The sequence below is a fragment of the Mustelus asterias genome, chromosome 15 (assembly GCF_964213995.1).
Source record: "Mustelus asterias chromosome 15, sMusAst1.hap1.1, whole genome shotgun sequence".
Lineage (NCBI taxonomy): Eukaryota > Metazoa > Chordata > Chondrichthyes > Carcharhiniformes > Triakidae > Mustelus > Mustelus asterias.
The window spans coordinates 84,553,133-84,581,127 of NC_135815.1; the positions used below are offsets into that span (position 1 = coordinate 84,553,133).

Genomic DNA, 27,995 nt, shown 5'->3' on the forward strand with positions numbered 1-27,995 from the left:
TTAAGACGGAAATAAGAACATAAGAAATATGAGCAGGAGTAGGCCATCTAGCCCCTCGAGCCTGCCCAGCCATTCAATAAGATCATGGCTGATCTGATAGTGGTTCAGTTGCACTTACCCGCCCGCTCCCCATAACCCTTAATTCCCTTATTGATCAGAAATCTATACCTGTGACTTAAACATATTTAACGAGGTAGCCTCCACTGCTTCAATGGGCAGAGAATTCCAGAGATTCACTACCATCTCAGAGAAGAAGTTTCTCCTCAACTCTGTTTTAAACTGACTCCCCCTTATTTTGAGGCTGTGTCCTCCAGTTCTTGTTTCCTTTCTAAGTGGAAAGAATCTCTCTGCCTCTACCCTGTCTTGCCCCTTCATTATCTTATATGTCTCTATAAGATCTCCCCTCAGCCTTCTAAACTCCAACTAGTACAGGCCCAATCTACTCAATCTCTACTCATAAGCTAACCCCCTCATCTCCGGTATCAACCTGGTGAACCTTCTCTGTACTCCCTCCAAGGCCAATGTATCCTTTCGCAAATAAGGGGATCAAAATTGCACACAGTACTCTAGTTGCGGCCTCACCAGTACCTTGTACAGTTGCAGCAAGACCTCCCTGTTTTTATACTCTATCCCCTTCGCGATAAAGGCCAACATTCCATTTGCCTTCTTGATCACCTGCTGCACCTGCAAACTGAGTTTTTGCGATTCATGCACAAGTCCCTCTGCAAAGTAGCATGTTGTAATTTTTCACCATTTAAATAATAGTCCATTTTACTATTATTCCTTCCAAAGTGGATAACCTCACACTTGTCAATGTTATACTCCATCTGCCAGATCCTCGCCCACTCACTCAGCCTATCCAAATCTCTCTGCAGACTTTCCGCATCCTCCACGCAATTCGCTTTCCCACTCATCTTTGTGTCATCCGCAAACTTTGTTACCCTACACTCGGTCCCCCCCCCAGATCGTCTATGTATATGATAAACAGTTGAGGCCCCAGCACCGATCCCTGCGGCACACCACTAGTCACCAACTGCCAACCAGAAAAGCACCCATTTATTCCAACTCTCTGCTTCCTGTTAGATAGCCAATCCTCAATCCACGCCAACACCCAACCCCCAACTCTGTGTACCTTAATCTTCTGCAGCAACCTTTTGTAAGGCACCTTACCGAACGCCTTCTGGAAATCTAAAAACACCACATCCACCGGTTCCCCTCTGTCAACTGCACTCGTTACATCTTCATAAAAATCCAGTAAATTCGTCAAACACGACTTTCCCTTCATGAAGTCCCATTAGCCTACCAAGCACTACCTCTTTAGTAATAGTAATCGTTTTAAGGACCTCACCCCCTACAGTCCCACGACCGTCAATTTTCAGTAAGCTATTTGTGTCCTCTACCGTGAAGACCGACACAAAAAACTTGTTTAAGGCCTCGGCCATTTCCTCATTTCCCATTATTAAATCCCCCTTCTCGTCTTCTAAGGGGGTCCAACATTTACTTTAGCTACTCTTTTCCTTTTTATATATTTGTAAAAACTTTTACTATCAGTTTTTATATTTTGTGCTAGTTTAGTTTCATAATCTTTCCTTTCTTTATCGCTTTCTTAGTAGTTCTTTGTTGTTTTTTAAAGCTTTCCCAATCTTCTAATTCCCCACTAGTTTTGGCCACTCTGTACGCATCGGTTTTTAATTTAATACTCTCCTTTATTTCCTTAGTTATCCACGGCTGGTTATCCCTTTTCTTACATTCCTTCTTTATCACAGGAATATATTTTTGCTGAGTACTGAGAAAAATCTCCTTAAAAATCCGCCACTGTTGCTCAGCTGTCCTACCAACTAGTCTGCGCTCCCAGTCTACATTAGCCAATTCTGCCCTCATCCTATTGTACTCCCCTCTGTTCAAGCAGAGGACACTGGTTTGGGACCCTACTTTCTCACCCTCCATTTGTATTAGACTTTCAACCATATTGTGATCACTCATTCCAAGAGGATCCCTCACAAGTAGATCATTAATTTTACCTGTCTCATTACACAGGACCAGATCCAAGATAACTCGCTCCCTCGTAGGTTCTGTAACATACTGTTCGAGGAAACTATCCCGACAGCATTCTAAGAACTCTTCCTCAAGTCCACCGTGTCCAACTTGAGACAACCAATCAATATGCAGGTTAAAATCCCCCATGATTATTGCTGTTCCGTTTTTGCACGCATCCATTATTTGCTTGTTTATAGCCCGACCCACCTCAAAGTTATTATTTGGGGGCCTATAGACCATGCCCACCAGTGACTTTCTCCCCTTACTATTCCTTATCTCCACCCACAACGATTCCACATTATGCTCCTTAGAGCCTATATCGTCTCTCACTACCGCCCTGATGTTATCTTTAATTAACAGAGTTACCCCACCTCCTTTTCCCTCCTGTCTATCCTTCCAAAATGTCTGATACCCCTGGATATTCAGTTCCCAGTCCTGGTCACCCTGCACCACGTTTCTTTAATGGCCACTAGATCATACCCATTTGTACTGATTTGTGCCATCAACTCATTCACTTTGTTTCGAATACTACGTGCATTCAGTAAAGTGTCTTTATGCTGGCCTTTTTATGGACCCGATTTGTTCGTCAATTCTTTTGATTGCACACTCCGTCCCTACCTGTCACAAACTGGTTATCCTTCCCCAGACCATCTCCTTGCAGTGCTTGACCACCTCCCTTCTTGTGTTTGTCATCTTTTTTACTCTGCCTGAGCCCTTGACTCCTTTAACTAGATGAATGTCCTCATCATTAACCTGCACTCGTACCCTCTCCTTTATCTTTGATTTTGTAATTCCCCATACCCCTGAACCCTCCTCCCCACTATTTAGTTTAAAGCCCTATTTACAGCCCTGGTTATACAATTCGCCAGGACTCTGGTCCCAGCACGATTCAGACGAAGATCATCCCATCTGAACAGGTCCCATCTTCCCCAATACTGGTGCCAATGTCCCATGAATTCAAACCCATTCCTCCCACACCAATCTTTGAGCCACGCATTTACCTCCTTAATCTTATTGACCCTGTGCCAATTCGCTTGTGGCTCAGGTAGTAATCCAGAGATTACCACCTTGTTGGTTCTGCTTTTCATACTCCCTCTGCAGAACCTTTGTTCCTGTTCTGCCTATTTTCTCAAGAGAGTCAGAAGTTTTTGGAACTCTTCCCCTGAGAGTGGTGGAAGCAATGTCATTGAATATTTTTAAATGCAGAATTAGATTTTTGATTGACAAGCAAGTCAAAGTACAGTTGAAGCCACATTCAGATTAGCCATGATCTTATTGAATGGCAGAGCAGGCTCGAGGGGCCAGATGCCTAGTTCTCCTACTTCATATGCATGTACATAGTTCAGTGTTTTCAGTCAGGTTGCTGTTGTTCTACACTAACACAGCTTGGGTATACCAGCTGCAGCCTTTGCAATATATGTGTTGATTTCAGTATCAGGTGACAGATTGCTGGTGATTGTGGAGCATAGATATGTGAAGCTATCAACAAGCTCCAGCATCACATTGTTGATGCTGATAGGTGGCAGTAAGACAAATTGGACAATGACATTTGTCTTCCTGACACTGATGGTCAAACAAACTCTTTACAGGTATGAGTCTGTCCATTTACCACTGCAGATATTCCTCAGAATGGAATGTTAGTGCAGTGTCATCAGGGTAAAAACTCTGATAAGGATGAGAGCGGGTTGGGTGGGTGGGTAGGGGGGAGGGGGAGGGGAGCGAGCTTTAAAAACTCGCTTCTTCACATTGTTGCTAGCCAGTGATGTGGGCTGAAAATGAGAAGCAAAATAGCGCACAAAGGGGAAAGCATGCTAATTTTTCACCAACACACATGATGCATCATGCCGACCTATTGGGGACACAGGTCGAGTCAGTAGTAACACTCGGAAGGAAATGGAATAAACAATTGAATGGAAGAACTGCCAGGAGATAAAGGGTTGGGTTAAAGAGGAGGAGATGCATGAACTAACTGGAAACCTCTTTCTAAAAGCTAGCACAAGCACGATGGACCTAAAGAGTCACGAGATATCAGTATGATTTGCACTCAGTGATGTACCTACCTAAGACAGAGGGATTTCTTCTCAGGCTCCTGAATTTTTGGAATTCTCCACTCCAGAGTGCTATGAGAATTTGGTCTTGAATATATGTTCAGGCAGAATTTTGAACTAAGGGGGGTCAAGGCTTATGGGGAACAGATAGTTGAGGCCAATGTTACATTAGCCATTATGATTGGATAGTAGAGCAGGGCCGTATGGGCATGGCCCTTTGCTATGTCTTTTCTTAGGATTTCCATACCCTTTCATTAACAATTTTGGAGGGAGAGCAAATCATGTTTTCACCAATTCTATCGTATTGATAATTTTTACACTTTTGCAATATTGCTGCTTAGCATAGTTCAGGAAAAAGAAGTACTAAACAATTTATCTGCTTTTAAATTTTATTTTGCAAAGCAATAATGCGTACATTGCGGAAATTTTAACTGCGATCCATAATGTGTCATAAGCTTATAGAGCATGGGTTATATCATTTCTACTACATTCAACCGTGAAGCAACACAAAACAAAGGAATAGCAGCACAGAACTTAAAAACTAATGTCGAAAGCATCAATATGTTCAAATCTGTCCGAGTTTACAATCAACAGTGCATGTGCCACCGTCAGCATGTAGTGCTTGGGAGGTTTGATTCCAGGAACAAGATGTGAAACATGGCGATCTTGATGGCAACTCAAGGCACACTACAATCTTCAACGTTTAGTGCTTAGTTACACCTGCATACAGAAAGGTCTTGCATACGTTATGTCATGGGTGCACACAGTTAACTTTAAGTTGTAATGGTGCAGGGTTTTGAACACCTATCAATTCAAGATGAGGGAGGAAAAAAAACTAGCCACACCACACATCTGCTGGTACCTCCTTGCTGCAGCTTCACTCTTGCCAGTTATAAACGAAACCAAGCCGCATTAAACTTCTTCCAACTCTGCACTTATTTTTTTTAAAAACCCTTCATGGCAGCCTCTTCCCAGGCTAGGTTTGTTGAATCATTAAAAGAACACTGTTCCACACCAGTCATCAAGTGTGTGTGTGTGTTTTTTTAAGTCCAAAACAAGCTGCAATGCTGTCATTTTCAAAGCATTTAGAACTGGAGATATGTACTCCACATTAACATCAGGTTCTGAGCACACAGATGAAGCTTCACATTTCATCCCTGCAGGTTTAAAAGAAAAGTTAGAAACTGTAACACAAATCAGCCCATCCAAGTGATCACAATAATAAACCATATTTTTTAAAAGGCGTGGGTGCGTTTCATTCAGAAGATTCTGCTCCAGGTCCAGCATCTCAACCTCAGGGCTGAGGCCACCCTGGATTTCTGATTGGGAACTTTGGGTCAACTGGGGTCAAGGGTCACTTGGAGCATGGGCATAGGCTGGCGCACACAAGCAGCAGCGAAGGGGATAACTAGTCAGACAGCACACTGGAACAGTGCTAGCTCAATTGTCCAACTAAGTTTTGCTTTTAAATTTTACTCCACTAAAATTGATGCATGACATTCTAAAAATGTCTAGTTTTCACACAACTCTGGATTTTAGACAGCCAGATTTGAGACACTGCATTGTAATCATTGATCTTGGATGCAGAAGGGGAGATATAATGTGTTCAAAATCACAAAGGCTTTTGATAAAAGTCAATTTAGAGATGCCTGACACTGGCAGGAGGATCAGCAACCAGGGGGCAAAGAATAAAGGTAAGCGGCTGAAGAACCAGAGGAAACATGTTATTAAACTGCAAGTTATGATGATTTGGAATGCATTCCCTGAAAAAGTGGTGGAGATTCAATGGTAACTCGAAGGGAATTGAATAAATAATGGATGGGAAGAATTGCTGGGCTATAAGGCAAGGGCTCAGGAGGTGAGAGATGTGGGGAGGTGGAATGGAACTAACTGGAAAGCTCTTAGTAAAAACTAGCACTGGCCCAATGGCCAAGATATTACTATTATTTGTATGCAGTAACCTATCTACCTACCTCGGGGACATATTGGATTGTATTTTACTTCCACATAGTTTTCACTCTGCACTGCAGACACCCCACTGGATGAAAACGTTAACCTACACAGCAACTGATTGCAAAATAGAAGTCCATCAATCTTAGTGGTCCTAGAATCTTCCAGCTTAAATGTACTATCGAAGTCAGTCCAAACAGGGGACTTGGAGATGTTGAAATAAGATACTGACTCATGCAGAGAGTGCAGATTTACTGCAAGGAGTCAAAAGGGATCAGTTAAGGTCACAACAGTGGCATATGTCTACACACAGGAAGGTGGGTCACTGGGATCTCATCTCAACCTTCCAGGGACAGAGGAATTTTTCAGTTTATTTCCATAAATTTACCTCTGGTTTATTGGCTTCTTCAAAACCATAGAACCCCTACAGTGCAGGGGGCCATTCAGCCCATCCTTTCCTGATAACTCCACACATTTACCATGGCCAATCCATCCAACCTGCACATCTTTGGATTGTGGCAGCAAGGGGAGGCAGATGGTAGAAGGCAACTATACAGAAGTTGCACTGCAGCAGTTTACACATGTGCAATGAATGGACCAACTAGTTCTTTACCTGTACTACTTCTCGGGGTTAGGTCAAGTCTAGCTAGATTCAATTTTGGGTGGGAAGCATGAAGTGAGCTATTAAATCATAACTCGTGCAACAAACAGAACTTTGATAAAGCGACAGAGGGAGCTGCACAGGGTTGCTGTTTATACAGACTCTCAAAAGGCAATTTGATGAAATATCACACTAGGCTTTTTAGCAAAATTGAAGTTTATGGGATTAAAAGGGACAATGGCAGGAATACAACATTGGCTGAGGGACAGGCAGCACAGAATAGCGGTAAAACATTTGCTTTTCAAGCTGGATGGAAGAACTAAGTAGTGCCCCAAAGGGGGTTGGCCCTAGAATCCCTTCTCTTCAATAAAGTTCAAAGACTTGGATATACAGGGCATAATTTCAAAGTTTGCAGAGGATATAAAACTCAAATGTAAACAATGAGGAAAGAACCACACTTCAGGACAGACTGGTAAACTGGGCACATGGCAGATGGCATTTTACACAAATGTGAAGTGATATTATCCACATGAAGAATGTGTAACAATACAAACTAAATGGCACAATTGTTTAGGAGATGCGAGAGCAGAGATCTGTGTTGCTGTGGTTGGTGGCTGGCATGCTTTGCACATCCTGACTACCACTGCAATATCATTGTTAAAAGCAAATTACCGCGGATGCTGGAATCTGAAACCAAAAGAGAAAATGTTGGAAAATCTCAACAGGTTTGGCTGCAGCTGTAAGGAGAGAAACGAGCTGATGTTGAGAGTCAAGACGACCCTTTGCCAAAGCTACAGATGCTGCCAGATCTGCTGAGATTTTCCAGCATTTTCTCTTTTGATATCATTGTTAACCCCTGGCCAATACATATGCTCCTGGTGTGACAATATGTTCTGGCAAAGAGCTTTGGGTAAAAGCATCAGATCACACTAGTTTATCTCCAGATATTTGACAACTCTTGTATCATATCACTCCAACCTTCTAGAATAACTCTCCATATTGTCTTGAGCTGTGGTCCATTCATTCTACCCTCCTGAATCTGGATTCACCAGGTGTTGACCAAAACTCAGATTGGCAGAGTACATCTTTGATTTTGATGTCTACTTGCAGGTACCAAAACACCCAGGTTTCCTCCACCTCGAATTTGCAAACCTGCTCCGTGACCAAAGTAACCATTTTGTCACCCAGTTGGTAACAGACATCAAAGACGTAGCCATGTAGCCTGCAGCCTGGCTGATGCACCTATCAGTGGCTTGTGTCCAATAATTTCTAATGATTTATCAGTTTTCACAATGAGCCATTTGTCAAGTGGATACGTGTGGAATTTTGTGATGCTGAATACTGAAGTAAGTGTCCTGCACTCATATTTGAATTGGATTGCATTTGTAATAGACGTTTTGAGCCAAATACAATTTATCTTGCATAATGCATGCTCTGAACTCTTCTTGAGACGCGTTGATCATGTCAATCTCCAAGACTGTCTTTTTTCTATAGTCGTAATATTGTAGAATATGTCATAGAATCATAGAAGATAGGAGGAGGAGGAGCCCATTCGGCCCTTCAAGCCTGCTCTGCCATTCATTACGATCATGGCTGATCATCCAACTCAATAGCCTAATCCTGCTTTCTCCCCATAACCTTTCATGCCATTCGCTCCAAGTGCTATATCTAGTCGCCAAGCAGATTTGTCATAGCTGCATTTTAATGAGATGACCAATTGTACACAGTCAGTTTGGCTATTGTAGATTGTAACTTGGACTCCCAATGTTTTGGCATCAGCTACTTTCTGTGGTAACGAATTCCACAGGCTCACCACTCTTTGGGTGAAGAAATGTCTCCTCATCTCTGTCCTAAATGGTTGATCCTAAATCCTCCGACTGTGACCCCTGGTTCTGGACACACCCACCATCAAGAACATCCTTCCTGCATCCACATGTCTCTTCTGACAATGCCCATTAACTGATGCGAACGCTGCCACATGTGTGGAACACCCTTCCTTCACAGCTCTCCAAGTGATGATGCTTGCCAAGTGATGGCAAGATTGGGTAGGTATGGTACTGAGAAGTTGGACAGTCCAAGGCATCTCTATCAGTCCTCTCTGCCCTGAGGTCAGGATGGATCCTGGAACTTAGAATCATAAAATCCCTACGGTGCAAAAGGAGACAATTCATCTCATCGAGTCTGCACCGACCACAATCCCACCGAGACCCTAATCCTGTAACCCCACATATTTACCCTGCTAATCCCCCTGACACTAGGGTCAACTTAGCATAGCCAATCAACCTAACCCACACATCTTTGGAGTTGAATAACTTGAATAAACAGAGCCAAAAAAAAAAATAATCTAACCTCCATTCACCTGGCATTTTTCACTGAAGGTGAGCCTTTCATGACAAGCCACTACCATTAGCAAGCATACATTTTGATCATGTTCCTTTTTGGTTTTGTCCATAACTCCAATGTCAATTTGAAATGCATACAGATTCAGGGATATTTTCTGTAATTCTGGCCATATGTTGTTGGAACAGATTCTGACTTATGGATAAACCAAAAGATAACCTCTGAATGCTGCATCTTCTGAAAAGTGCCCTGAACTTAGTGATCTTGGGATCCCTCCACCAAATGAACTGACCGACACCTGGATTTGGCATCCAATTTGGAGAAAAAAATTGCTTGTGAATTTGGGATTCAATTCTTCTCATGTTGGGATCTTGTATGGGCATCTTAAGAATTAGATTTACAGGTTTTGGGGTCCAAGCACACCTGCACTGTTCCTTTCTTTCCCACTATGCATATGAAAGAGCTGCACATGGCAGATAAGGTTATTTCTATGTTATTGACCTTGCCCTTAAACTTCTCCTGCAAGTGCTGTGTGCACATTCTATGAGGATTGACTGATGGGATTGCATCACAGTACAGCATCACGTCTGAATGTTGAATCTGTGTGGGTGCATCTGTTGTAGGTTATGGACTGACTCAACATGATTCTTTTTGGTCTCCTCTGCTACAGTTGGTGCATTGTGACCATACACATGTTGAGTTGTGTACAGGCCAGTAACCCGACTACTGCTGGTCCACTCTCACACACCAAGTAGAATACACATGGTTCCAAGCAGATTTGTCATAGCTGCATTTTAATGAGATGACCAATTGTACTGTCAGTTTGGTTATTGCAGATTGTAACTTGGACTCCCAACAGTCTACATAATATCTTTCAGTATTCTGGCTGGTGAGATGTTCGCACTCACCAGTATCAATTGAATCCAAGAGTAGACCTCGTTACTGAGCTCTCCTATAATGTGCATGTATTAGCTCTAGTCTTCTATTACTGCTTTGTACATGCTACTTGGTTAAGTAAGGGCTGTTGCAACTTAGGCCAGGTTCTCTCAGGGCACTTGGACAATTTGGTTACAATGTGAAATGTTGTTGAGCAAACAATATTTCTAGTTTATAATGCTGACATGTTTACAAGAGAGAAAACTGCACATGGTGGAGCTTTTAAAGCACAAGCCACAACCCAACAGTTAGATTATAATCTCACAATATAAATTCTCCTTTGCTACGGCAGTCCATCTACTCCTAATTAAACGTTCTGGAATTTATCTGGTACAATACCTCCCTGGGGAAATGTTAGACAATAAATTTAATTCTATCTACTGTTAAAGTAGAAACCTACAGTGGACTTTGTCTCAAATTGACCACATTGTAGAAGAAACCAATTAATTGCATAAAGGAAACGCCAGGCTCTCCTGTATTAAAGGGTGATCAATAAAAGCTCCATCACCACACATGAAAAACATATGAAACTGCATATGCACCGAACCTTAATATGAATCATCCCTCCATTTATAGCAGGAATGCACCCTACATTATCTTAATCCACAAATATAAATGCAATATTCAAGTAGACCAATCTATGCATTCCAGCTATGCAAAATGGATCCAAAATGATCATCGAAATATTTTGTATGTTTTGTTTTGTTCATTTGTGGAACATGGGCATCACTGGCCCATTTATCGCCCATCCCTAGTTGCCCAAGGACAGTTGAGAGTCAACCACATTGCTGTAGCTCTGGAGTCACAAGTAGTAAGAAGTTTAACAACACCAGGTTAAAGTCCAACAGGTTTATTTGGTAGCAAAAGCCACACAAGCTTTCGAGGCTCTGAGCCCCTTCTTCAGGTGAGTGGGAATTCTGTTCACAAACAGAACTTATAAGACACAGACTCAATTTACATGAATAATGGTTGGAATGCGAATACTTACAACTAATCCAGTCTTTAAGAAACAAAACAATGGGAGTGGAGAGAGCATCAAGACAGGCTAAAAAGATGTGTATTGTCTCCAGACAAGACAGCCAGTGAAACTCTGCAGGCCACAAGTAGGCCAGACCAGGTAAGGATGGCAGACTTCCCTTCCCAAAGGACATTAGTGAACCAGATGGGCCTTTCTGACAATTGACAATGGTTCCATGGTCGTCAGTAGATTCTTTTTATTGAATTCAAATTGCATCAGCTGCCATGGTGGGATTCGAAATTGGGCCCCCAGAACATTAGCTGAGTTTCTGGATTAATAATCTACTGATAATGCCACTAGGCCATTGCTTCCCCCCCCCAGTAAGTACAAATAGCATCACTGAAGGAAAAATTCAAAGTTAAAAAGCAGTCTGGTTGTGAACAATACAAAGTGTTTCAAGACAATTATTTAGCAAATAACTGAATTATACTATTCTGTTGACATAAGCAGCTTTAATTAAAGATAGCTTTCTGGTGATTTAACTCTTAAAATAAACACATTTTTGCTTATAAGGGACAGTTGGGTTCCAGACATTTCAGTCACCTGATGTTGGCATTTATGCATTTCTACGTCTGCACTGAAACCAAGAGTACGTCTCCATGTAACCTAGTCAAACTAGGCACTTCATCTCCAAGACCAGAAAAGCAATTAGGGCATTTCCCAGTATGACAGCTTCCACACCCATTTTTCTGTGGACTCAAATTACAGCAGGTTTGATCGATGAACTGCCCACCAAGAGTCAGACGACTGAGTCTGATTAAATTGATCTGAAGAGCAGAATCAAAACTGGTTAAAATGATTCCACAGAGGAGATCATCATAAGAAATAGGAGCAGGCCATTCAGCTCATCAAGCCTCACGGACTAGATCAGATTTGACCAGTGCAACCTCAGAGGAGAATTGGATCAAGAATAGTTGAAGAAATCGCAGAGTGGACAACTTGATCGAGACTGCTGCTGAAACTCACCCACACCTTTGGTAGCTCTAGGCTTGACTACCCCAGCGCACTTCCTGGCTGGCCTTCCACATTCAATCCTCTAAACTAGAGGTCATTAAAACTGCTGCCATCATGCTTGCTCACTGAACTACTATATTGGCTCAGATGAGTTTAATTTTAAAAATTTGCATCCTCATTGCCCTGCCGCTACCTATGGTGGTAACGTCACTGGACTAATAATCTAGAGGAGGAGGCTAATGTCCTGGTGCATGGGTCCAAATCCCAGCAGGGCAGCTGGTGGAGTTTAAATTCAAGTCATAAGATCTGAAATTGAAAGCAAGTCTCAGTAATGGTAACCATGAAACTATTGTTGCAAAATCCCATCCGGTTCTTTAATGTCCTACAAGGTAGAAAATCTGCCATCCTTACCTGGTCTGCACTACATGACTCCTGACCCACAGAAACGTGGTCGACTCTTAACTGCCCTCTGAAATGGCCGAGTGAGCCACTCAGTTCAAAGGCAATTAGGGTTTGGGAACAAATGCTAGCCTCATTAGCAATGCCCACATCCCATGAAAGAATAAATTAAAATTAGTCTCCTCCTGCCCTACAACCTACCGAGATACTGCACACCACCAATTTTGGCCTCTTAAGCAACACCTATTTTAATTGCTCTTACCATTTGTGGCGATGCCATTAGCTACCAAGGCCCCGAGCTCTGGATTTCCCTACCAAAACCCCACCATCATCCTTTCAGGCACACCTTTAATATCTACATTTGACAAGCTTTTGGTTACCAGTCCTTTATGCTGCTCAGTAACAAATTTTGCCCCATTTATACAACTGGGAAACTTGGGATGTTTCATTATATAAATACAGGTTGTTCTAGTTTTGAGAAAACTGGATCAATTCTGGTCAAATCTCAGGAGAACTAAATTAAGCCAAATCCATAATGTTTAATTGCAATATTGAGGGAAATAGTGTGCTTATGTTACTAATTCCACTTACAATAACAGACATATTACTAGATGAACTGGGAAAAATGATTCAAAAGTATATTTTTTATATATAAATCAATAAGAGGAAATCATTCTTTTACAAAAGTAAAATACTGCAGATGCTGGAAATCTGAAAAAAATAGAAAATACTGAAGAAAGTTCTAGAAACATCGAAAATAGGAACAACAGTTGGTCATTCTTCAAGCCTTCTCCACCATTCATTATGATCATGGTTGACCATCCAACTCAACAGCCCGATCTTGCCCTTCCCCCCCATATCCTTAGATTCCTTTTGCCCAAAGATCTATATCTAACTCTTTCTTGAAAACATACAATGATTTGGCCTCAAGTACTTTCTGTTGGAGCAACGGGTGGACTCTGAGGCTTTTTCCCAGGGGGGAAATGGCTGCTACGAGAGGACACAGGTTTAAGGTGCTGGGGGGTAGGTACAGGGGAAATGTTAGGGGGAAGTTTTTCACACAGAGGGTGGTGGGTGAGTGGAATCGGCTGCCTTCAGTGGTGGTGGAGGCAAACTCAATAGGGTCTTTTAAGAGACTCCTGGATGAGTACATGGGACTTAATAGGATGGAGGGTTATAGGTAGGCCTAAAAGATAGGGATATGTTCGGCAGAACTTGTGGGGCCGAAGGGCCTGTTTTGTGCTGTAGTTTTCTATGTTTCTAACTTCCACAGGCTTACCACTTTCTGGGTGAAGAAATTTCTCATCTCAGTCCTAAAATTTCTCCTTACCTCAGTCCTTATCGTTAAGACTATGACCCCTGGTTCATTGAATAAAGAATACATTGAATACTACATAGCAGAAAGAGGCCATTCAACCATCAAACCTGCACCAACCACAATCCCACCCAAGCCCTATCCCTATAACCCCATGCATTTACCCTAGCTAGTCTCCCTGACACCAAGGGGCAATTTAGCATGGCCAATCCACCTAACCTACACATCTTTGGACTGTGGAAGGAAACTGGAGCACCCGGAGGAAACTCACACAGACACAGGGAAAATGTGCAAACTCCACACAGACAGTGACCCAAGCCAGGAATCAAACTCGGGTCCCTGGCGCTGTGAGGTAGCCGTGCTAACCACTGTGCCACCCGTTTTGGACTCCCCCACCATCTGCAACATCCTTCCTGCATCTACCCTGTCTAGTCCTGTTAGAATTTTATAGGTTTCTGCGATTCTCTACTCGTCCTCTCTCACCCCCACCCCCTCAACCTCATTCTTTTAAACCCCAGCAAGTATAATCCGAACCGACTCACTCTCTCCTTGTACATGATGTTGGAAAAAATTATAAGGGATAGGATTTATAGTTATTTGGAGAGTAATGAATTGATAGGTGATAGTCAGCATGGTTTTGTGGCAGGTAGGTCGTGCCTTACTAACCTTATTGAGTTTTTTGAGAAAGTGACCAAGGAGGTGGATGGGGGCAAGGCAGTGGACGTGGTATATATGGATTTTAGTAAGGCGTTTGATAAGGTTCACCATGGTAGGCTTCTGCAGAAAATGCAGATGTATGGGATTGGGGGTGATCTAGGAAATTGGATCAGGAATTGGCTAGCGGATAGGAAACAGAGGGTGGTGGTTGATAGTAAATATTCATCATGGAGTGCGGTTACAAGTGGTGTACCTCAGGGATCTGTTTTGGGGCCACTGCTGTTTGTAATATTTATTAATGATCTGGATGAGGGTATAGTTGGGTGGATTAGCAAATTTGCTGATGACACCAAAGTCGGTGGTGTGGTAGACAGTGAGGAAGGGTGTCGTAGTTTGCAGGAAGACTTAGACAGGTTGCAAAGTTGGGCCGAGAGGTGGCGGATGGAGTTTAATGCGGAGAAGTGTGAGGTAATTCACTTTGGTAGGAATAACAGATGTGTTGAGTATAGGGCTAACGGGAGGACTTTGAATAGTGTGGAGGAGCAGAGGGATCTAGGTGTATGTGTGCATAGATCCCTGAAAGTTGGGAATCAAGTAGATAAGGTTGTTAAGAAGGCATATGGTGTCTTGGCGTTTATTGGTAGGGGGATTGAATTTAGGAGTCGTAGCGTTATGTTGCAACTGTACACAACTCTGGTGCGGCCGCACTTGGAGTACTGTGTGCAGTTCTGGTCCCCACATTACAGGAAGGATGTGGAGGCTTTGGAGAGGGTGCAGAGGAGGTTTACCAGGATGTTGCCTGGTATGGAGGGGAGATCCTATGAGGAGAGGCTGAGGGATTTGGGATTGTTTTCGCTGGAAAGGCGGCGGCTAAGAGGGGATCTTATTGAAACATATAAGATGATTAGAGGTTTAGATAGGGTGGATAGTGATAGCCTTTTTCCTCTGATGGAGAAATCCAGCACGAGGGGGCATGGCTTTAAATTGAGGGGGGGTAGTTATAGAACCGATGTCAGGGGTAGGTTCTTTACCCAGAGGGTGGTGAGGGATTGGAATGCCCTGCCAGCATCAGTAGTAAATGCGCCTAGTTTGGGGGCGTTTAAGAGATCCGTAGATAGGTTCATGGACGAAAAGAAATTGGTTTAGGTTGGAGGGTCACAGTTTTTTTTTTTAACTGGTCGGTGCAACATCGTGGGCCGAAGGGCCTGTTCTGCGCTGTAATGTTCTATGTTCTATGTTCTATGTTCTATCAGTTCCGCCATCCCTGGAATCAGCCTGTAAACCTTCACAGCACTAACTTTATAACAAGATCATCCTTCATATAAGGAGGCCAAAACTGCACACAATATTCTGAAGAAAGCTCTTTGACCTGAAACGCTGTTTTTTTTCTCTCCACAGATGCTGCCAAATCTGCCGAGTATTTCCAGCACATACTATTTTTGCGAGCTACTCTTCCCTCGGGCTTGTTTGATTTTCATGCTCAATGTTTTTGCACGCGTCTTCCCGTCACTGGAGGTTTTATTTACCCATTCGTTCTTACAAACCCCGACCTCTTTCATCGTTTGCCAATAGTAACAAATGACAAAGGCCAATTCTACATTTATTATAGCACTTAGTCACATCTCCTCGCATGCACTTCCGTTATTTCTGAAGGGCAGTTATTTGCACAAACAATGAATTGGTAATTTCAACCGATTAGATTTGTGAGATAGAAAAATCTGCATACACACATCAGCATGACAATGGAGATGGATAAAGAATAGATACTTGTTTGTACCAGCAGCGACAAAATAGTTGTTTTCGATGGGTAGTTATTTGCACAAACAATATGAGTTTAGATTAGATTTGCGAGATAGGAAAATCTGCATACATACATCAGCACGACAATGGAGACGGAAAACAAAACAATAGACATTTGTACTTCCCAACCCTAGCATCAGCAGTGACAAAATACGTTGAATTATCATAGAAAGAAACCCTACAATGCAGAAGGAGGCCATTCGGCCCATCGAGTCTGCACCGACCACAATCCCACCCAGGCCCTACCTCCACATATTTTACCCACTAATCCCTCTAACCTACGCATCCCAGGACTCTAAGGAGCAATTTTTTTAACCTGGCCAATTAACCTAACCCGCACATCTTTGGACTGTGGAGGAAACCGGAGCACCCGGAGGAAACCCACGCAGACACGAGGAGAATGTGCAAACTCCACACAGACAGTGACCCGAGCCGGGAATCGAACCCGGGACCCTGGGGCTGTGAAGCAGCAGTGTTTCTCCCCCGCACTTTATTTCCTCCAGCTCTTTGTTCAGTATTTTGCTTTTGTACTATTGAGAACTTAGCACAATCAATTCAAGTCTGAATATTGTGGAGGAGAGTACTAGGGGCTTTATCACTCAATGGAATCACACTGGTGCTAGTCTGCATCATTTGAAACTATTTTAACAGTACGTTTTTAAACTGCATTTATTTTTAAAAACTGCTTAAGAATGACAGGGAGAAAGAAAAAGGAAGCACTTCAATGCAATAGTGAAATGAACTAATGTCAATGATTAGCTGACAATGTCATGGGGACAGCACACAGACCCAGGGACGGTGTCTTCACAGAGAAGGGAGGGGGAAAACAGGAGTAAAGAACAATAGCAATACAGCTGTCTGGATTGAGATAATATCCATCCTTTGTTTCTACTGCTTTGTTGTGTTCAACAAATAAACTATTATTAATATCTTAATGGTTGAACAGACCCACATCAGGAACCCAACAATATCTTGGTCACACATGTCAAAAGTTGTGCCGAGTGAAACTGAAATTTGGGCTGGATAATAATCAGTATTTAAGGTGGGTGGGCCCCCGTCAGTGTGACACGTTCACCCAAGCCGAGGCAGAACATATCTCGACCAGTGCAGCCGCCACCGGGGCTTTGCTCAGTGCTGAACTCTGCTTCTGATCTGGGCACGAAACAATCCTTTCAGCCAAACGGCATGTCCCAAGAGCAGAGACAAATTGAGCTTGAAATCTGGAGTCCGGAATTTCCATCCGATAAATCATAACTATAGAGAAGATATGGGATTTCAGTCTACACAACTACTCACTTAAAGCTAAACAATGAATTGGTAATTCATTGATTTACTGGAATGATGGCCTTTATTTCAGGGGGACTAAAGTGCAAAGAAGAGGTTGTGCTTCAGTTTGGCAGAGGCTTGGTCAAACTCCATCTACATTCCTTTTTAGGCGCAATATCAAGAAAAAAAATGTACTTGCTTTGGGAGGTTACAATCTATATTTTGATTCACCAGAATGATACAATGACTTAAAGGATTAAATTGTGAGGACAGATTGCACGAGTTTTGAACACTGAGGGACATAAATGAAGTGTTTAAAATGATTTAAGATTGATACAGAGGTACCATTGCCTCTGATGGAGAGTGCAAGACAAGGCATGATCTTAAAATTAGAGCCATGCCCATTAGCAGTAAAATTGGGAAGCACTTCATCCAAGAGTGGAAAACTAGAACTTTTCACAAAAGAATGCTACAACAGGTTTGAGGGGTTGAATGGCCTATTCCTGTTCTGATGAATGGAAGCGCTGCATCTGCTACAGGTTGTGTGTTTAAGGTCATACGAAATGATGGCTGATTGTAATGATCAGTGTCTTGATTATTTGTCATTTGGAAGGACTCATGGTACAGGAACCAACTTTTAAAGGTTAAGCACTGATATACAAAGAGTAACTAAAGAATTACAGCTGTAGGAGAAACAAGGCAACATAGCTTGGGACTGGAGATAATCTAAAACTTGGTAACGGGCACAGATATCTCCATCCTTTCAGAATCATTCCAGTTCCCCTTCCCCCAAATGAGACTATTTGCTCTGCCATGTTGCAATTGTTTATTTTTTACCCAGTTATTTCCTGTTCTATCTCTTTATCTCCTCCTTTCTCCAGTCTCTCATACATTTGCTTTTACACCTGTCTAAATATTGGTTATAGACAGAATGATGGTAATATCTCGAGTCTCCAAAGATTCTCCATCACTTACAATGCCTGATCAACACAAGAAACTCACCACCACACAGGACAATGCAGCCTGCATTGGTTGTGACAGGCTTTGGGAATTACAGGTTACTTGTCGCAGGACTCCATTAAACTTCTACAGTGTAGGAAGATGCCAACCAGCCAATTGAGCCAGTACCGACTCTCTGAAAGAGCATCTCACCCAGACTCTCCCCTCCGCCCTATTCCCGCAACCCTGTGCATTTACCATGGCTAATCCACCTAATGTACACATCTTTGGACTGGGGGGAAACCCATGCAGACACGAGGAGAACATGCAAATTTCACAGTCACCCAAGGCCAGAATTGAACCCAGGTCCTTGGAGCTGTAAGGCAGCAGTGCTAACCACTGTGCCACCATGACTCCTCGCCTCTGACTTGCTCTTGTGGTCATAGTATTTATATGGCTAGTCCAGTTCAGTTTCTGGTCAACGGTAACCCCCAGGATTTTGATAATGTGGGATTCAGCAATGGCAATGCCATTGAAGGAGCAATGGTTAGATTCCCTTTTGCTGGAAATGGTCATTGCCTGCCACTTGTGTGGCATATATGTCCCTTGCCAGCCCAAGCCTGTCTATTGCCCTGGTCTTGCTGCATTTGGACATAGACTACTTCAGTATTTGAATGGTGCTGACCTTTGCATCAGTGAACATCCCCACATCTGACCTTACGATGTAAGTGATGACGCAGCTGAAGATGGATGGGTCTAGGACAGGCACTACCCTGAGGAACTCCTGCATGTCCTGGAGCTAAGATGACTGACTTGCAACAACCACAACCATCTTCCTTTGTGCCAGGTATGACTCCAACCAGCAGAGTTTTCTCCTCCGATTTCCACTTATTCCAGTTTTGCTAGGGCTCCTTGATGCCATACTCCCCTCCCCCCAGCCTGATCAGTGTTTTTCCATGAGGAATTTGAAGCTAAAACAATGTGCTGTGTAGACAATTAAACACCTTCAGTTTAACATTTTAATTTCATTAGTCAGCAAGTTATCAAACTGCTACATTCAAAATATACAATAAAACTTCCAAAATAGTAGGCTGATGAGAAGGCCTACCTACCTCCTCCTTCTGGCCCTCTTCCCAGTCTGTGTTTACTTGGAACTGTTTAAAACAGATATTCCAAAGCGTGCAACATTGGTAATTTATTTATCCTAACCCCATATCTCAGAGAACAATAAATATCTGAATTAGTCCATTTATTAGATGGAATGGAGTTACAAAAAAAACATAAGCAGCAAGGCAAATCACTGCAGCATGCTCCAATCCTCAGCACTTCACCTTGTTTCCGAGGAAGACTGTGTAGAGTCACTTCCACCTTGGCACTTGCTTTTCTTGATCTGTTAAAGGCACATAGATCACTCCCATCAGGGGTTTCATACTGATGCTGCCGTTTGCTAGTTTGTCATGTTGCTCCAACATCTGGTTTCCACCTGGAGGACCTACTGGCAAAATCATCCTCCCACCTGGCTTTAACTGGTCTAGCAGCTGGAGGGGAGGGGGGGGGGGGGGGGGGGGGGGGGAAGAAACAGAGAGGGAGATAGAGGGAAAGAGAAAGAATATAAATAAATAAAAATCATTTAAGAGGCATTTCTTCCTGAATTTAGATTAACGATATAGCATGGGCAAAGAATACTATTTCTATATTTATCACATTAACTTACAAAATTGTCAACCATAAGTCAGTAGTAGCACTCTCACTGAGTCAAAAGGTTGTTGGTTCAAGGTCTAGTCCAGAAACTGTACCACAAATATCTTGGTTGATATTGGTTGACACTCAGGAACAGCTACTTAGGCACTGCTGGAGGTGCCATCCTTTGGTTGAGAGGTAAACAAAGACCTGATCTGCTCTCAGGTGAACATGATGTCCCATCCCATAGCACTATTCAATGATGAGTCGGGGAGTTACTTCAGTATCCTGGCCAATATTTATCCATCAATTATCACTGAAACAGATTATTTCCTGGTTGTCACATTGCTGTGTGTGCCAAGTGTCTGAATTTTCTACATCACAAAAAAAGCTATACTGCAAACTACTGAATTTACTGCAAAATGCTTTGCAATGTCCCTTGGTTGTGAAAGGTGCAATATAAATGCAAATTTTTTTCACCTGTTTCAGTTATAGATTTAACATTGCCTGCAACTTGCAAGTTGAAGAGTGCAGTACAGCACCAACTCACTGGGAAATCACAACATTGATTGAGTTACTTAGGACCCTGTCTGCCTCCTCACATAAGCCAACAAAACGGGTAGCTGAATTTGAAATACTGGATGATATAACTGCTGTCACAGTGAAGTCGAATGGATGTCTCAGTTTGGAGCAGATTCATTAGGGCTCATCAGTGCTTTGTAAAAATATGTTGACATCTTGTACACATGGACTAACCCCTAGATTCAATGTTAAGCTTGCTGCATTGGTGTGATTCAAGCAATAGTCTCAAAGTTTCTGTTACCCTCACTCCAAAGGTTTCGGTACAAGATCTTCAGGTGAAACCAACCTCTTGAAATATATGCCCCAGCATGAAGTTACTGTTTACAGCAAATCAGCAGGTCACCATGCATGAAATCTATCCTGGTTTAGCCAGTTTTACAGGATGTTTCAGGTACAATCAAGCCACAGCATGTCAAACTCATCTTTTTTGATCAACCAAGGCTAATTCCACAACATACATCTCAATTTCTTCTCACTTCATGGTTGCATCTCACAAGCAAAGAAAGAAACTTGGTCCAAGCGAAAACAGAACATTTGTTTTTTTTGAAGGCACCCCAGGTGCCTACTCATAGGCCTGAATGCTTTAAAGAACCAAACATCAGAAACAAACTGAGTTTGTTGCTTTAGGCGTTGAGTTAGTGGAATTCACTACTACAGAATATAGTTGAGGCCAAAACGTTATCTGATTTCAAGAAGAAATTAGATATAGTTCTTGCGGCTAAAGGGATCAAGAGATATGGGAGAAAGGGGTGGGAGGGTGGTGTGTGTGTGTGTGTGTGTGTGTGTGTGTGTGTGTGTGTAGGGGGGGAAATCAGGATATTGAATTCGATGATCAGCCATGATCAAGATGAATGGCAGAGCAGATTTGAAGGGCCAAATGGCCTACTCCTGCTTCACGTTTTTGAGTTGATAGACTCCCTACAGTGGAGAAAGAGGCCAGCTGGCCCATCGGATCTTCACTGACTTACCAAAAGAGCCATCTTACCCATGCCCACCAGACAGACACCCAAAGCCGGAATCGAACCTGCATCCCTGGCGCTGTGAGGCAGCAGTGAGTGTGAAGTACTATGTCGTGCTGGCCACTTATTTTGTGATCCAATTAACAGTCTGTTCAGGAGGATTAACGTGACTAACGGAAATGCAACCAAGGGTATCAGGTAAGGACAGATGAGAGTTCAACTGTGAAACCTTGCATCATCATCACTTTTTCACTGGTCACTTTGTTAATGAAGGGATATTTGCAGATGCCCAGGAATCTGAACTCAAAGAACCAATGCCTCCAATGGGGGTGAAAATATTTCCTTAAAACTAAGGACTTCCACTAATGTCGACATTATGGAATGCAGATCACAGCCTGAAAGAATATCAAAAAATTAATCTCTCTTTTGGAGTTGATGGCTCTGTACACAATACAACCTCAGTTAGTTCAATCTGGCCAAATCTCGGAGCGAATGCAAAAAGGATTCTTAGTTTGCAACGAGAGTGAATTATTCTCCAGTTTATGGTATGGTTTGAAAATGACTTACTGCCTGTGGTACCGTACTTGCTGCAGCCCCCACATGGATGGCATCATATGGTGCTTCCTCTGGGTATCCCTGTCGCCCATCACCCACTGTGAACAAACAGATGCCCGTCAATTAATAAAGAAGGAATATCAATATTTATGGTTCCAAAGTGAAACATCCTTTAAAAAGGATAGATTTTATCCACCCAAAAAAATTAAAATGCAGATGCCGGACATTTGAAACAAAAGCAGAATGTCATTTTATTCAACTACCTTTGGGCTGATCCTTTATATGTTTGCACACACAGTGGTTCACTCACCTAAAAACTTTATTCTTCCTGATGTAAGCAAAGATGGATCGTCTTTCTTAACATTACTTATCGCGTCATTTACCAGTTCCTTAATATGCTCAATTCCCACCACTCTTCCACTTGGACCGACCTAGATAAAAAAAGAAGAAAGCTCTGTATAAGTTCTGAACATTGCTTTCCTCTCTCTATGTCAGGATTTATCCGATGTAAGCCTCAGTTGAAAAGTTGGAAGGGTTGGGCTCAAAAATGAAAACAAATTATGAAAAGTCACAGAGGTCATGCCCTGTAAAACACCTTCCTGTTAAGTATCTCAGAGCAATGATTATAAATATCTCACTCAAGGGAGAGAAGTCCAAGAATAAGAGCATGCTGTTTAAAATAACCCTATTCTACCTATGACTTTTACTAAAACAATCTTAGTTCCATGATAGAAACAAAATCCTTCACTGCTTTATGATGACATGGATAAGCCATAAATGCACCAGCAGCTATCAGGCATCAAGAAGCTACGATACTAGTTAGGGATAATATGTATAGGTGAGACGGTTATTCCACCAGGGTGGAACTGAAGGGAGATTAATGCAGATTTAATAATAGCACTATACATATTTGTAACATGTAAACATTTAATATAAACAGCAGCCACCTGAAAGAGGTCCATTTTTCTTCTGGCAAGATCCGCAATGCTGATCATTTGCCCACTCCTCAAAAACCTACTCACAGAATGGGGCCACAGATTGTCCAAGTTGTGTAGATGTTCCACTTAGATCAGCTGGGAAAACTCCCCAGACTGGCCCAACCAGACTTTACTCTTCCTTCCCCAGCCTCCCAATCGCTCACTGTTCAAAGCAATACGCCAACCAGAAGAAAGCAAAGTCCAACAGAGAGAGTAAGCAGGTTAAAAGTAGCAGCTTTAATCTGGATTCAAACCATTAGACCACTCATCTTGTATTCCAAATTCACCATTGACTGTGTTCACTGCTCTGTATGATGATACTGTGCCTTTAAGAAATGTATTTTTGTCATGTTTCTTGTAAGATGCATGTTTAAAATCCAGCTCAGTTTTACATGGTGCCCCCCAATTTGTTTGAGCAGCAGGCAGCTCAAACATTGAGAATGGAAGATAATAATTGCTCAGGATGTGTTTGTTTAAATAGAGTTAATGCATTTTTGTTTATTTGGGTTTCTCTTTGGGTTTCAGAATAGGGGTTTGATTAGGTTGATTGACAGAGTTGTGTGATTAATGGGGGGAGCCAAGCCTGCAGGAAAGACTGTTTTAGTTTCATTTTTAAAATCAAGAGCAGTTGCTGACCCAAGCTGTTTAAAAGAGGTGGCGGTGTGCTCTCTCTCTCTCTGAAAAGATCTCTCTCTAGAAGTTTTAAAAAAGCTCTAGAACTGTTAACAAGTACAAACATGCAAGCCTGTGTGTAGAGGGGTTTAAGTCTGCTAAGAGGAATATTGCTCAAGTTGGAACTCGTTGAGTTGTTAGCAGTTCAGAACTGTTGCTTGTCATATTTAAGTATTGTTCAAATGTTAAGCTAATTTCATTATAGCTAAACTGCATTGTTAAATAAAGCTTGTTTCGATAAAAGCTTCCTAATGTGTCAGTAGAATCACATTTGGAGTGAAACATCATATCCACACATCAAAGCCAAAATAGCAAATAGTTGGGGTCTAGTCTAACTTCATAATAGACCTTGGGGTTTCTGATCGTGTACCCTCACATCTATTTGTTAATAATACATATCATGCTCAGAGTCACAGAAACATAGAAGCAGGAGTAGGCCATTTGTCCCTTCAAACCAGCACCGCCATTCATTTTGATCATGGCTGATCATCAAGTTCAATATCCTGATCCCATCTTCCCCCACTCCATGAAATACTATTTTTAAAAGCTTGAATTTCTTCCTCTACCCATATTTCCCTAAACTCAGCAACGTCTGAGTGATTGTACAGAGACTCCAGTAGTTTCTCTCCTTAATGGAAATGCCGAACTAATTAGCATTGCAGCACCAATTGTCTGGACAATAGCCCACCATAAATGTTCCCAACAACAATCACTGGACTGTAGTTAGGAGAAGCAACTAAAGAGATTATCCGCACCAAGTCATATTGATTTAATTTGGCTCTTCTCAGTAAACAAGCAGGCTTCAACAAGGATTTCGGAAAGATCACAGTGAAACTACAACACAGGACTACATGCACATTAGGCAGCAGCATCTTTTGGGTACCAAAGCGATCCAATGATCAATTCAAAGCTCTGCAGCCCTGTCAAATCCATCATAAATGGTGAACAATTAACCACAGTAAGAAGTTCCACAAGCATCCTCATCCTCAATGATGAGTGAACCTACCACATCAGTGCAAAAGATAAGGCAATCATGCAACCATCAACCAAAAGTGCCGAGTGGATGATTCATTTAGTCTTCCTCGGAGGTCCCCAGCATCGCTGAAGCCAGTCTTCTGACGATAAAATTCATAAGTGCGATGTTAAGAAACAGTTGAAGGTTCTGAAAGACCATGAGCCCTGACAACATTCCAGCAACAAAATACTTGGCACTAGAACCAGCCGTGTCCCTAGCCAAGCTGTTAGAGTACATCTACAACACTTTCATCTACCCTACAATGTGGAAAAATCCGCAGCTATGTCCCAATGACAAAAAGCAGGACAAATCCAATCGGGCCACTCACTGTCAACCAATAAGTCTACACTCAAAGTGATGGAAAGCGTCACGACCCTCAGTTCAGACTCCACTAGGGCCCCTTGGCTTCCCACCTTATTTTAGAGTCTTGGTCCAAACATGGACAAAAAGAACAAATTTCCAAGAGATGTGTGAGAGTAACTACCTTTGACAAAATTGAAGTCAGTGAGAATCAGGGGGAAATCTCTCCACTAGCCAGAGTCATATCTAGCAAGGAAGATGATTGAGGCTGTTAAACGCCAATCATCTCAGCCCCAGGACACTACTCTGAGGAACTCCTGCAGCTGTGTCCCGAACACAATTATCTTCAGCTACTTCAGTGACCTTCCCCCATCATCAGTCCAAAAGTGGGGATATTTCCTGATGATTAGTGTTCACCATTTATGACTCCTTGGATAATTCAGTTCTTCACACACAGCAAGACCTGAACAACATTCAGGTTTCAGCTTATAAGTAGAAGTAACATTTGCACCAAACAAAAGCCAGACCATGACCATCTCCAACAAAAGAAAATCTAACCACCTCTCCATGACATTAACACTGCTGAATCCCCCACTATCAACATCCCAGGGGATGGGGGTTATCATTGACCAGAAACTGAACTAGACATATAAAGAACTGTGGCTACAAAAGCAGGTCAGCAGCTGGTGAGTAACTTATCACCTGACTCTCAACTGTGTTTACCGTCTACAAAATCCTGGGCGAGTGCAGCTCCAAGAATCAAGAAGCTGGACACCATTCAGGACAAAAAGTGTCACTTGAATGGCACACATCCACCGCTTTATATCACTCTCTCCAGCCTCGGTGCAAGGCGGCACCAGTATGTGCCATCTACAACATGCGCTGCAGCAATTCACCAAGGCTCCCTGAGCAGCATCTTTCTAACCCACAACCTCCACCCAACTAGAAGCACAAGAACGGCAGATATATGGGATCACCATGATCTTCAGGTTCCTCTCCAAGCCCCACACCATCCTGATTTCAACAATACTGTCAGTACTTCATTACTTCTGGGTCAGAATCCTGGAACTGCCTCCCTAATTGCACTAAGTGCATTTGAACCATTTAGATTGCAGAGATTCATGGCAGCAGCTCACCATCACCTTCGCAAAGGCAATTAGGGATGGGTAATTAATGTTGGCTTTGCCAGTGATGTGCACATTCAATTAATGTTTAAAAACTGGAATTTTTACACACAAAATTACTTACATGGCACCTGAAAAACAAACTACTTACCATCCGTGCGAAGCAGGAAGTGAGGATTCCACTGCCAGATCCTACATCAAGTGCTTTAGCTCCCTCATATAATTGATCATGAAGCAGTTCCAAGGCATAAGCATGCTGGGGAGGACAACATCACAATATACATATTGATTAGGCGCATACACAATGACTTTCCAGTTACTAGATTTAAAATCAAGAGATAGAATGGTTCTTTAACTGGTTTTGAATTATTTTAATTAAATCTTCCAGACCTTGGGAAAAGTGTAACAAATTTCATTAATGATAGCAGTGTATCATAACATCTCTCGCACACATCATTCAGAATATCTTCCCAATGATGTGTACTAAAAAAGCAAGCCTTTACTCACTCAATATGACTAGACAATTAAAAAACACACATTTGGCCACAAGTATGCAGAAAGACAAGGATGGGCATTGCCAATGTCATCAAACGCCAATGATCAAAATTATACCTTTGCAATATGACCAGCAAAATTGAGACGTGGATAGGCCAGAGAATCAGCTGCATCTACCTTACTAAACTGTAATGCAGACCCAAGTAATCACTGACCTTCCTTCAAACTTTTACTGTGCAACTTCAAACATATGTACAAAGAATTGCCATTCCCAAGTGATTCAGAGAACACGAGTACATATAACACACAAGTTCCACATTTTTCCATAAAGTATTATTACTGAATATAGAATTTTATAGCACAAATAGGCCATTCCACCCAACAGGCCCAGGTAGGTGTTTACATTCCTCACTAACCTCCTTCCACCTTATAAAAGCAAGTTACTGTGGATGCTGGAATCTGAAACCAAAAGAGAAAATGCTGGAAAATCTCAGCAGGTCTGGCAGCATCTGTAGCTTTGACAAAGGGTCAGCTGGACTCGAAACACCAGCACTTTTCTCTTCTTACAGATGCTGCCAGACCTGCTAAGATTTTCCAGCATTTTCTCATTTGGGTTCATACCACCTTATATTGTTTCACCATATCAGGATATCTTCTAATTCTCTCTCCTGCATTTATCTAGTTTCCTCTTAAATGCCATTTATATTTACCATGCGGCAAACAAGTTTCATATTCTCACCACACTGAGGAAATAAGTTTTTGCTGAACTCTATTTTATTTAGTTACAGTTGTATATTTATGGTCCCTAGTTTAAACTCTTGACAGGTGGAAACTTCTCTTACATCTATATACTAGTCGATCCTAGCAGGTCAGAAGTTACATTGTTATAACAGGAATGACAATGACTGAATGTTTTATGGTCATTCGTGTGCTGTTCACCACTCCGCAAGTGCATGTGAGAAGAGGGGTGGGGAGCAGCCCCATAACTTTGTTCCAGGGGCATCAGTGGCTTTCATTATTTTTGCGATGTATTAATTTATCTCATCTTTAAATCCAGCATCATCCAGAATCCCAACAGTGCAGAAGATGCTGATCGACCCATTGAGTTTGCATCGACTTTCTGAAAAAGTATCTTATCCAGGCCCTCTCCCTGTAATCCCAAATTTACCGTGGCTAATCGATCTAACCTACACAGATTGGGACACTAAGGGGCAATTTAGCATGGTCAATCCACCTAACCCACGCATCTGTGGAGTGTTGGAGGAAGCTGGAGCAAACCCACGCAGACACGGGGAGAATGTGCAAACTCCACACAGCCATTTACCCAAGGCTGGAATCAAACCGGGTCCGTGGAGCTGAGGCAGCGCTGTTAACCA

General features: G+C 42.3%; 1 protein-coding gene across 1 annotated transcript in view; it reads right to left on the bottom strand.

Annotated features, from left to right (window-relative positions):
* Window positions 1-4,456: 4,456 nt before the first annotated feature.
* pcmt (protein-L-isoaspartate (D-aspartate) O-methyltransferase) overlaps window positions 4,457-27,995 on the bottom strand; it is a 49,346-nt gene continuing 25,807 nt past the window's right edge. Inside the window, exons 4-8 of the mRNA XM_078230232.1 lie at window positions 26,276-26,380; window positions 22,347-22,467; window positions 22,049-22,134; window positions 19,592-19,798; window positions 4,457-5,242 (exon numbers count right to left, since the gene is read on the bottom strand). Of these exons, the coding sequence (XP_078086358.1) occupies window positions 19,619-19,798; window positions 22,049-22,134; window positions 22,347-22,467; window positions 26,276-26,380 (492 nt within the window). The 3' untranslated portion in view covers window positions 4,457-5,242; window positions 19,592-19,618. The remainder of the gene's footprint in view (window positions 5,243-19,591; window positions 19,799-22,048; window positions 22,135-22,346; window positions 22,468-26,275; window positions 26,381-27,995) is intronic.